The 12610-nt window shown below is 45.5% G+C and overlaps 1 protein-coding gene across 1 annotated transcript; it reads left to right on the forward strand.

The window, feature by feature from the left end:
• Nucleotides 1–5759: 5759 nt before the first annotated feature.
• LOC149343735 (uncharacterized) lies at nt 5760–11659 on the forward strand. The gene is made up of 4 exons (XM_089542448.1): nt 5760–5853; nt 7066–7078; nt 8063–8103; nt 11391–11659. Exons 1-4 carry the CDS (start codon nt 5760–5762, stop codon nt 11657–11659), a joined length of 417 nt encoding a protein of 138 aa, XP_089398574.1.
• Nucleotides 11660–12610: the final 951 nt, after the last annotated feature.

Below are 12610 nucleotides of genomic sequence, written 5' to 3' on the forward strand. Positions count from 1 at the left end.
CGCTCCACTCCTACTTGGTGGGGTGAATTTTGTTAATGTGTGCGTGATTTTTATGCAGGGTGAAATAACAGTTCCTGTAGGCCCTCATGAATCTTTTCTTGCTATACTGTCACCGCAGTTATTCTAATTTGCGCGGGAATCGTTTTCCTTTTCAAAGAAGCATCATACGCGGTTGACCCAGAGTGTCTGCGAACCTCTGGTTGCTGCATGTCAACGCGTAGGTAATGACGAGTAACGTTCTTACTAAAGCAAAAACAGTCAGCAGACTCGTCTCAAGCAATTTTGAAGATTGTTCAGGCGTTCACAATTGCAAAGTGGAGCGTTCGTGTAAACCGCCACTCGCACTTTTTGTCCCTGATGACGATGTAGTAGCAGTTGACGGCTTGATCTGGAAGGTCGACACCTGCTATACCACTGTTGTTCAAGTAGAGGTGTTTTGGGTCTACAAAAGTCCTGTTTTTCGTGCGCTCTAGGCATCCACAGCTTTACAAAACATGTATGCTCAATGCCGTTAGAGTTAGAGGACATACTGGCATCACTGTTGTCCTTAGACTACAACAAAAGCATGTAACCTACACTATTGAAGCAAGAAGAAATTTTTCCTAGCTGCTACTATTCCGTTGCATTTTTTTAGCCGAGTGGAAACTTCCTAAACCCGTTTTGACGAACGGTTCCTCTAGCCCGAAATTTTTTTCTTGCGGAGCGTTTTTAGAATGTCTTGACAGGTAAAAAAATTGCCGAAAGAGATGAAATGGTCACTAAGCACTGAAATAACCTCAGGCAACGACATGACAATGCGTGCTTAGTAAAGTTGCCTTTCCGAACACAACGACTTTCCACAGTAGTTGTGAAGTGCTTAACTGTAATCGTCTGCTCTGCAGAACAACCGGTTTTTATAACCAAAATTTTATTACAAGGAATTAAAATTACACCATCATCATATTCGCGAAAGCTAGAGACAAATACAGCAATCTCTGTGGCCTCGATGAGCAGACGAAGTGGTTTTTCCCTAAGAATTGCAAGGAATCGTGAGATCTATGACCTAGAATAAATAGGCGCCCTTGTGTACACAGCAGCATATAGCGTACTTTAGAAACCACAGCAGCATATTATTCATCATTGCGCGAAAAAAAGTCAAAGGTGCGGGACATTCAAAGCAACCATTGTGCATTTTCGTTTTTCGTCCTTCTTTATACTTGAAACCAGCGTAATATGTATATAAACGTGGCCAATAAACTTCCATTTCAATCACCTTTTTACCCTGAACTTGGCCATGCCTTCTTATAAAAACGTCCAGTCTATGTTATTGTTGTTTTTACTAATAATAATACCTATAAAAAATTGGCGGCGGCTTAGTTTTGGTTATGCCTGGTAGGTTGCGAAAGCAGGTGTTTTTTACTGCATATGCAGCGCCTCTAGTGGGAAGAGCGCGGCGCGTCGTGCCAAGCGGCCGCCGTTATCCGACGAGCCGAGTTGGTAGCCCGTCTCTCAGTCCGTCCTGGTATGTCGTCACGCCATAACGCCACTAGCGCCTCTAGCGGGAGGAGCCCGGCGCGCCGTAATAAGCGGCCGCCGTTACCCGACGAGCCGAGTTGGTAGCCCGTCTCTCGCTACTGGAATGACGTCACGCAATAACGTCACCGAAGTCACAAAAGAAATGTGCAAAAGAGAAAGGGGAAAAGAAAAGAACAATATATGTACAGGTACGCACAGGCCGGTTACGGTCTGGTCGTGCCGTTCCTGAAGGGGCATTGGATGTGCAAAGCATAAAAGGGAGGTTGAGCTCAGCTGCACTAAATGCTCATCATGCGTGGTTCAGCCATTAGGGCCGAAGGAAAAATCTATCTGAGGGATTTTCTTCATTTTTAGCACATAATGCTCTCTTATAAAGAAAGCTGACTGCTTAAACTTCGTTACGATCCCTTTATTCGTTCCGAAGTTACACAGGTGTACTTTTTATAGTACGCTGGGCCTTCTCCATAGCAAATGTGGCAACTGCGCTCTACTCCTACTTGGTGGCGTGAATTCTGTTAATGTGTACGTCATTTTTACGTAGGGTGACATAACAGTTCCTGCAGGCCCTCATGAATCTTTTCTGGCGATTCTGCCACCACAGTTAATCTAATTTGCGTGGGAATAGTTCTTTTCAAAGCAGCATCATACACGGGTGACCAAGAAGGTGTGCGAACCTCTGGTTGCTGCTTGTCAGCGCGTAGGTAATGACGAGTAACGTTCTTGTGTATTGTGTGTTTTCGTCTTTCGTCCTTCTTTATACTTGAAACCAGCGTAATATGTACATAAACGTGAGCGCGAGAAAATTACAACGCAGCGACTACCGGTGCAGTTCTTGGGAAACAAACATCGTGAAGTTTCACATTGGAAAGATGGCGTACTTAGAAGAGGAAACACGCCTTCTTAGTTAAGGTGCGTCGGCCGTTCTCCTGGCGACAAAAGCATGACCTTGTTGAAAATAAAACTCAATCTTTCGTGTTGAAATAATAAAAAAATATAACTGTAGATTTAAATATACGCTGGGCACTAATGGGTTAAGAGTAGTTGAAGTCGGAGTAGTCAGGTACGATAAGTCGCCGAGGAAACATAAGCTAGCAGGAGGAATCCTTGACATTACTGAAACTGACCGGGCTGTCGGCGTGCTCGCTGCGGTGCTCTGTATGTTGGAAATAGGAAGCCAGCGTCATGTTGCGCGATCTGTGTGTAGTGAAACGCGCGGTACGTACGGGTGCGGTCGCACGCGACGGGAGAGGCCAGCGGAGCGCTAGAGGCGGATGCGCGATGGGTGCGGCGGTACTCGAAACGCTGAAACGACCTTGGGTGTGGCTGTGATTGCAGCCTGACGTAGAAGGCATGTGCTACCAGGGAATGCAGCCTGAACAAGAACGACCACCTTGCGAGTGCCGGGCGCCTTGAAAGGCTGGAATGTTGTGGCTTTGTGGCGTTGTCAGAAGGGAGACGGAAACAGTCCAGGAGGTGAGGAGAAGCACGAACGCTCTAATGTAGGGTACATGTCGCCGGCAAGATGGGACTCTTTCTTGTGGCATTAGAAGTTCTCGAACAAGACATTTCCAGACGTTGCTGCGTCGTACAGTGCCCGGAGAATCGCAGTTTTGGGATGGACCGAATGTTCATAGAGATACGTTGACCGGTTTGTGTAGAGCGGTCTGACTTTGCTGACTCTGGGACGGGAAGCGAATCGTTGCTTACCCGAGTAAAGCAAGCAGTGTCCCGTGAGCACCATGCTGAAGGAAATGTTGCTCACGGGGGGAGAGAATCATCCGAATGTTTGAGGCTGCCGTGAAGTGGTATATCCTCTGGTGCAGGCTCTAAAAGCTTACACTGCAACCAATGCGGAGACGGAGTTCATGTGGAAGTGGAGGCGACAGTTGAAGTGGCTTATGTGATGCATTATAGGTCAGCGTTACTGTCACCACCACTGAGAAGGCTTACACCGTATGATTTTAAAAGGCGTAGTTGTGACCGTCGTACAGGCTCTCGTCCGGCTGTGGAAGTGCTGTTGAAAACACAGGTCACTGGACAATGCTCTCTTGAAAAGAAGGCACGGTAAACATGCGATAAGATGCCGCTCGAGTAGAGCTATGCGTCGACTTGCACGAACGAATCGATTGGATTGTGCGGGTGGTAAGACCAGCGCTGTAGACAAGTAGCGTCGGGGATCATTGATTTGTGGCAGTCGTCGTGCAGTGTGTTTAGAGTTAAGAAAAGGGAAGACTACTGAGGGTGGCTTTGCGTGGAGCCCAGGTGCAGACGCAGAATTTGTTCTGAGATGCGTCACAGAGTGGAGAATGATATCCGTGGCGATCGAGCAGAGGCACTCAATAGGTGACTGCTGCGTCATTGTGTGCGCCCAAAATTTAATTTTTTAATTGTGACCGGCGTATTCTATTTTCCACTCGAGTCTCTTTTTCGTCGCCCGCGATGAAGCAGTGGTTCTACATCACAAATGCGTAACTGATAAGCAACGCGCTCTTGAGAAAGGCCAGCAAGTAAAAAACAAAGGGCATTCCGAAAGTATTTCAAGAGCGTTTCAGAGAATTATTTCAAACGTAGCCCTCAAATTACTAGCTGAGCCTTGACACACAGGCACACAGAAATAAACAAATTCGCTGAGTAATGCTGGAATTTTAGTTTACAAACGTAATCTGCCTGACGGTCTTCAAAGCCAGCTCTCCTCAGTCGAGAATAATGAGTAAGTTTCCTACTAATCGCTGTTCCGATAACATCCACATGAGAGATCATAAACCTGCTTGCATCAAGACATGGGCTGATTTAGTGGACGCTCAGGATGTTCATGGGATTTACAGTGATTGAGATTAGCTGTACTGATCACTCTTGAACACGTCACAAAGTAATTCGTATGCTTTATTGCTGAGATGCAGCCATGATTTGCAAGTCTTGCTGTGTTTTTCGATGGTAACAGGTGCCGTATTGTTGCAGAGTCAAGTCACGATAAACGGCAATCAGTTCTGAAATGAAGGAATATGTATAGAGCATTGCTACACGTGATCAACGCATTCAATCTGTCGCTCCGATTAAGTGGTGAGTGCGTCCTATCATTCAGCGCTTTGCCCAGAGCAATTGTTTCATGAACTCTGCCCTCAATAGAAAAAGCCAGAGGAATGTGATCAACGCGATCTCCCTGTCTTCTGAACCGGTTGTCAGTATGATTCAAATGTACCCTGATATCTTATGTAGTGTCCTTCACAATGAACGCATTGTCTTCTGCTCGCCGTGATAAAGCTGCTCACATGGCTGCCTACAATATAAAAGCCACCCTTCGCAACCCGGAGTAATATCTTCTGTCTTTCAGTTGGAGAGCCGGTAAGCAGGATTGCTTTTCAATGAAATGCACGTTCATGTGTGGTGTTTCTGAATCCGGAACAGTGTTAGACGCAGATTATTTTTGATGCTACTTTCTAGTTATGTATGAGATGAATGTTTCGATAAATATTGTTTTCCTTTTAAGATGAACTCCCGTTTGGCCGGATAGCGCTGGACCTTGCATTGTAGAATAAAAACAGAAAAAAGTGTATATTATAGCTGCAATTCAATATTCAGATCTGTGTCCCAGGAAGAAATTCTAAGAAATTACATACAGGCTCACAGTTCTACCTTTCTCAAGTCACACATACCTGTACATAGAATGTAAATTTTTTCATTTCATGTTCTCATCATTTGTATGCTCTCCAAAGCTTACAATCTTCATTTCTATCTCACTTTCGGCAGAACACATTTTTCAGTGAACCTTTTCTATCGCACTTAACATCATTTTTCCAGCATTTCATTAACTTTATTATTGTAAACTTTCTCCTTTTAAACTTTTTCTCTCATAATTCATAATAATTCCTTAATTCCCATCTGGGTGCCCTTATATCAATTGCATGTTTCCAGTATGCTTTTCCGTGTATTTTTGTGTAAGATTATTTGCTTGTGCTAAATTTTTTTATATTTGTTCAATTTTTGCGCTTATCGTGAATTGCTTTAAGCTCCCTCTAGAGAAAAATTCAGGCATAAATCTTGAAGAAACTGTAGCAAACCTAAGGAAAAATATCTAGTTGAACTGATCCAAAAAACTGCACTTTTCATTCAGTATGCTAGGCAGCAGGGAAAACCGTCACCATAGCATAACCCCGAACAAACTTTGAACTAGTGCCGCCGGATGCAATCAATGTACGCGGTACAGCTGATACGAAAAAAAAGTGGCGCTAAGTGAATACTGAAACATGCATGCGAATGATAACTGCCTCTTCCGCAGGAAACAATTCACCATGCAGATGTTCATTTTTCTCGTCCTTTTGGCGGTTACTACGACATTAGGTGAGTGTTAAATACCTGAATTTGTACGTTGCATAGAAGCTAGCCGTAGCCAGGAATTCATTTTGTTTTCTGGGCCATACAATAGGGTCTACAGGAAGACTAATGGGAAGATATCTATGTTTCAAAGTAGCCTTACCAAGTAGTATGATGTCGATTATGTTTTTATTCTTCCGATTTGATCATCCTGGCAGTAAATTATTAACCAAGCATTTTTACCCCTAATGAAGGAAATTGCTTTTTCCGTGTGTAGATTCTAGGATTGAAACGAAAACTCAACTTCGTTAATAAGTGAGAACAGTGACTAAATAAACAATGAATGTTTAGTATATACCTTTAAACACTGCTCTATAGCACGCAAATGGCTCCACTCACATTGCATAGGACACATTTTTCGTATGGGGTAGACCGTAACCATAATCAGAGCCTCCCAAATCGCAATATTCCTGAGGAGCAGCTGTTTACTCTATATGGGCCAACCCTCTTTCTCTTTGCAAGCTATTATAAATTGTGCGTTAATTGATCAAATTAATTTCGGCAATGAAAACGAAGCTATGTCCTAAATGTAGGTTTTATGATGGCGTTTGCACTGGTGCAAAAATTGTCTATAAGTTTGTAAAGGAGGAAACAGGATATTTAGCCTAACACCAGAGATTATCAATTTGCAACACGAAGCCACCTTGCCTACTTTCCTCAACGCAGTGGTTTTGCACTGAGGGCGAGAGGTGTTTTCGTATGTATCAAAAAAAGGACTTAACCTAAAAACAGAAGCATGCAGTGGCTACCACCTTCAATAACAGGATATTACTTAGGTTTTCAGCATTGACAAAGAAAACGCCAATGAGCACATAGCTTATAAGATTTGATGGCAAGTTTTCTTCATTTGTAGGACAGCAATAAGTCCAATGTTCCGCTATCTGAGTGCCGTATTTCTCTGAAAGACACCGTGCTCTCGTCTGAAATCGAATCCTCTGCTCCTCAACTAACGTGGAGAATCAGTGCTGCGGCGCTGTCTTTGTATGTAACGTGAGAATGTGCCATATAGATTTTTGCAGATGCTACGCGACCAGTAGCAACTTGTCGAACGACTCAGAAAGTGTCTATATATGTACACAAATGCAGAACGCAGCATGTTAGCGAATAATTAAAGGTACAGCTTTTGAGTGCTTTCGGTAACAAACTTTTTTCTTTTTTTTTTCATGCCATGCCTACCAGATGCGGCTGTCGTGTAAGTGCGCCTTCACCGTCCTAGCCTTATGTTTCAGCTCTCACATGATGTACATGTGCATAAAGCGTTGAAATGCTTGATGCTGTAAAAAAGCACAGATCATTATATAAAATATGTAATCCCTGAATGGCGAACAGAAAAATGTGAATTCTGTCCTGTCACTCCTTATAGTGAGTTACTTGGAAATAACTTCAGAAAAAGAAAGCATAAATATTCAGACATCCATAATGTGCCCCTGCTTAAAATCTCCATCACGACTATTGAAGTTCAAATAGAGAGTTTCCGAATTCGTCGAGTTTGAAGGTGTTGTATGGTAAAGCATGCAAAGCACACCCAATCAAAGATTTCAAAAGTTGTATTTATCGGCGTAATAATCTCACCGCCTGAAGCGGTGTCCCATATGACGCCCGCTAGTGCTGGAGTAGATTCCAAGCGCGTAAACGCCTCAAATGAAGAAGACGCCCCCCTCCGGAGAGTGAAAAGCAATTGGAGCATTGTTGACTGGCAGAATAAGAAGTATGACAAAATACATGCGAAGGCAGCCGAAGTATAACATTTAAGCACCGAAAACGTAATCGCTGTATTCCTCTGAACCTTTTCGAGATATTGAGGACACCACGAACATTCTCGTGGCATTATTGGCAGATAACCTCACTGCTGAAAAAGCTAGCACAAACGTACCGTACTTCACCTATAAACGGCATAAATATTCAAATCCTAGAATTCCCTTTCAAGGTTGGAAGCTGCTGGTCATCTGCAGGTGCATTATGCGCTTTTGCCACTACTGATTGTGTCCTCGAGCTAACGATAAAATGGTTCCATCTACCGCACAGGGTAATCGTGTAACGATCGTCGCTTACGGGGAAACGCAAATGTTTCGTTTAACAGAGATATAGAGGGAACTATTCGATCGTGGACATATCTCAAGATTAACTCATGATAACTTTTGTATCCTGAATAACGGAGTACTTGTATGCCTTTCAGGCAAGAAGCAGGAGGCATTGAGGGAGAGAAGATTAGGAAGGGTGAGTAATGCTGATTTCAAAAAAAGTTCCACTTACTGATGGTTACCCTTACCAAACGCATGGTAAGATGCGAACTTGCTGCATCAATTTTTATTCGGGTGGTGCTCCTATGGCGCCGTATGCGAGGTGCTATGCAGGTTCTTAGAGTATTAAGGCGTCCCGACCTGTGGCCTTCGGAATGGCCAGCTCAAAAGATCGAAACTTACGAACTAGCAATTAAATACTATTGCTTTATTTTATTATTATCTTGTGAAGGAATATTAAGTGAAATGCGTGGTCGAGGAGGTCGGTATTGGTACTGAAAATATGTGTTCCAGCAGCATCTATAGAGGCCGCTCTATAGATTAAAACGTTTCTCATTTGCTCTTTACAAACTCATCACTCCAGGAAAATTTTGAAGCAACCGCTGGCTCAGGGACCAGGTTTTGTTTTTTATATTTATTTTAGAAGGGGGGGGGGAGGGAGGATTGCTGAGCACAAGTATAACGCAATACACGTACGCAGTTTACCCGATCTTACTCATAGTAGCGTCATTTAGTCAGGCTTAATAATGTAAAAGCCTTTATCTGTTACTATCCGTGCATTTCAGCATGTTCCATAAGTTTACTTGCATGCAGTTTAGTTTGTTATTGGTGAAACAAACGAAACAGTCCGCCTTTTTTTTATTTAAGAGTTATCATTCGTAGCGAAGCGATGAACGTCTCAAAGAAGATAAGCTCTATTCTATATTTACTACCATTTTTTCTACCTTTTCAAATGAATTTCTTTAAACCTTGCCGTTTCTCGCCTGTCAAACATATTAAGTTTTTTCTTATCAAAGATGAGCGGGGGAGACGCTCTCTTTGCAAACTGGAGCATACTACACAGTAATGCAGATGCGACTTTGGAGTTTTCCGCGTGGACTACATGACTCACATAATTAAAAGCGCATTCAGAGTTGCATTTCGTTAAAAGCGCAATGAAAGCCCAATTAAATTACACTGACAAATAACCATAAAAAGCAGAATGCTAATAGTTTAGTTCCTCCATCTGCAGTCGTAAAGTGTGTGGCTATAATGTCGCTCCTAATGGTATAATTTATATGGCCGTTATATTTTTCTTCTAAGTAAAGAAATGCAACATGCGCACCCCTTTTACGTACGCTCGGGGTCCATGGCAGTTCACCCAGCTCACAACTGCACCTTAAGATGGTGTTTGTAAAACAAGCGGCGTCTAACAATTTGGACCGTGCAGCGCAGACCAAATACACGTAAGTTAAAGGTAGGTTCAGACGAGCGGACCGGATCGCGGATGGTCCGGGTGGTGGTAGTGGTGAAAAACATTTATAATGCAATAAATATTTACAGAGAGGTGATTGGGGCAGGCCCTATTGGCCCTTTCCCCTAACAATACTAGGTGGAGCCCCTATTCCGGGGCCCCATTGGCAAGCAACGCCGGCCGCGTCCGGTGAACCAAGGCCTTTTGGGTCTTTAGGTCCTGACAGCCGAGCAGGGCTGCCTCCCTGTCCTCTCTATTGGGGTTGGAATTGGGGGGGATAGATGGGTTTTACTGACACGCCCAAACCATGTGGAAGGTGTCAGCCACCTCCCCACAGAACTGGCACGCGCCAACAAAGGATGTATTGAAATGTTTAAGCACCGCCGGGCACAGTACAGTGTTAGTAAGAATTTTGATGAGGAGGCGCCCGTCAGCGCGATCCAGACCCTTACAAGGGGCCGGGTAGCGCCGGTGCTCCTCCTTGTAGTAATCGGTGATTTGTTTGAATGTAATGGCCAGATTGTCTGATTGGGAGTACCCTTCCAAGGACAGGGAGATAGCCCGGGGAGAGAGTGCGCGGGCGGCCTGATCGGCCTGTTCGTTTCCCTTGAGGCCCTGGTGACCGGGGGCCCAAATCAGGTTGCGTGGAGTTGGATCTTCAGATCGACAGCTATATTCCAGTATGCGCCAGGCAAGCGGGGGAGCCCAGCCCAACTCGTAGTTCCGACAGGCCCCTCGCGAGTCGGTGATGATGTGTTTCGACTTGGGAGTAGTGAGAGCAAGAGCAATGGCAATCTCCTCCGCGTGTGTTGCGCTGTAAGTTTTGAAAGTGAGCCCGTTGACTGTGTTTGTGTTGTGTACGACTGCGGCCGAGTACCACACCCCGTGGTGTGGGCCGGCAACGTCCACGTAATACACATGTTGTTGGTTACCATAGTATCGCGCCAACGCTTCCGCGCGCGCCTGGCGACGACCGCTATGGTCTTCTCTGGACATGTTGTGGGGAAGGGGTCGGACCCGGAGGGCTCGTCTCCAGGGTTCTGGCACTCTCTCCCTTTCCTCAATATGGTAGTCATGTTTGATGTGTAGCCGGTCCAAGAGGCGCGTCGCCGCTGTCCGCGTGCCACTTGGCGGGAACGTCACTGCTCTGGGCGACGTTGAGCGGGCGGCGCAGACTTTTCCGGGCCCGGACCACGGACCGAGTGAAAAATGCGAGCGCCTTTTCCAGTCCGAGGGCATCGCGGCGGACCGGGATTGTTTTGCTCTTTTTTGCTTCTAGCTGCGCTCGTCTGGCTAGCTATCCTGAATGAAGTCGGCTTTGCTCCGTGCTCGCGCCTTTCGTTTTGGCGCGCGTTTCGCCGCATTTGCAGCTCGAGTGCAGCATTGTGTGTCCTCCTTTAAGTGTTTCGCTCACTGCGTTGTTAACTCCGTGTATGCTGCACTGCGTCGTACTGTGTATTTGAGCGTGTGCGTAAATGCCCGCTTTTCTTTGTTCTTTCTGCTAATTTGAGTGAATTTGGAAAGAAGGCGTTCAGTGAGCGAGTGTCTGGTAAAACTGCTCTGGACTGAGCCGCACAAAGCGTTTCTACTCTCCGGGTCGCATTCAAGTAGGTCCTCGTACAGCAGGTCCTGCATGCCAAAACACTTTTTTTCCAACCATGACTTTGTCCAGGATAACCCTTTTTAGCCGGGAAAGCTTCCTCCTCGCCCTCAGAAGCTTCAAAGGCTACAGCCAGTGCGGCGAGACGACGATTTCGCTTACCTTTCATGCTGAAACTCTCCGCAGCTGAGTTTTCAAAGCCACGCAAACAGCGCAAGCATGCTGTGGGCGAGCGGAGGCGCGGATTATCCGCTGCGTTTGTGTGAATGCTTGACGTCCGGACCGACTCTCAGATGCTTGGTCACGTGTCACGATAACCGCGCTGACGCGCGCGGACCATCCGCGATCCGGTCCGGTCGTCTGAACCCAACTTTAGCAAAAGCGACACCACATCATTAAGCTATGTTGCCGTCTTCTTCACCAATTGCAGACATGAACCCAGCCGCATTGGCGAAGGCCGGAAAGACAGTGGAGACGCTCGGGAAGATCCTGCACGGCGATGTTTCTCTCAACACGGCTGAGGAGCGAGACAGTGTGCTGGACGCCATCAATGCCCTTAGTGTCACTGGGGAAGAAACCGATGAGCACTCTCTTATTATGCTCATTGTCAAGGCCATTGCAATCGGAGCCGCGACGGGAGCAGCCTCGGCTGGTATCAAGCACGTTGTAGAAAAGGCAGCGGCGAAACGTGAAGGCTAATAAAACGACCCACCAGCCTGCATCCTTGAAGTCTGGAAATTATGGCGCGTGTCAATTCACATAAAGAGAGCTCATCCGCTGCTCGCCACCGCCTGCTAATCATTTAGCTTAAAACACTTTGTGGCGGCAGGCTGGCTCTGCTGAGCCCAAGGTATGAGATTGAAGGCGGGCCCCTGCTGCCGAATTTCGGCGGAGACGCAAAAATGCAGAAAACGACCATGTGCTGTCCCAAGTGAGCGCGTTTAAAGAACCTCAGGTGACCGAAGTTCACCCCAAACCCGCCAAAACAGAGCTTCTCGTTAGCCGATGTAGAGCTTTGAGACTTTAAACCCCGCATACCATTTTTTCAGCTCAGGACTTTTTTTGGAGTGTTACAGAAGGGAAACAGCCGTTGTTTTTCTGAAAGAAATTGCTGAGGGTTCCACATTAGTCCGACATCTATGACATATTATATAAATAGCAATGAAGCATCCACTACTGCTGTCTGCATGTGTTCAAAGAGGGCGCTCTACAAAAAAGATGATAGACTTCAGCACAAAGCTATGAGCGCCTTGTGTGACTGGCTACCGTGCACTATTAATTGAGAGCATGGCGTGGCTTCTAGACTGCGTTTGCCACTAATTAACGCTTTTTTGTTTCAAATGTTGCTGTTTGTGTTTCATATGTGACTGGCTACCGTGCACTATTAATCGCGAGCATGGCATGGCTTCTAGACTGCGTTTGCCATTAATTAACGCTTTTGTGTTTCAAATGCCGCAGGAGAACCTCCAGGCATTCCTACTTCGTGATTCACAATCAGAAATTAGTTACACATATCTAAAATGCATTTAAAATGATGAGAAAATTTAATCGTTGCTTGCATAATTAGTCGACCTACTAATTTCACAGCGGTAATCTGCACATCGCTGTGTCTACTTTTTCTCTGGTGCCCCTTCATCTAAACATCTTGCT

Source organism: Amblyomma mixtum, chromosome 5 (genome assembly GCF_055824585.1).
Source record: "Amblyomma mixtum isolate Tamu chromosome 5, ASM5582458v1, whole genome shotgun sequence".
Lineage (NCBI taxonomy): Eukaryota > Metazoa > Arthropoda > Arachnida > Ixodida > Ixodidae > Amblyomma > Amblyomma mixtum.

What these genes read in the sequence shown, in the direction of transcription:
- LOC149343735 (XM_089542448.1), top strand. Translation starts at nt 5,760, where the DNA reads ATGCATGCGAATGATAACTGCCTCTTCCGCAGGAAACAATTCACCATG. An exon ending in GGGAGAGAAGATTAGGAAGG is followed by an intron (nt 8,104 to 11,390) that starts GTGAGTAATGCT and finishes CACCAATTGCAG; the next exon opens with ACATGAACCCAGCCGCATTG.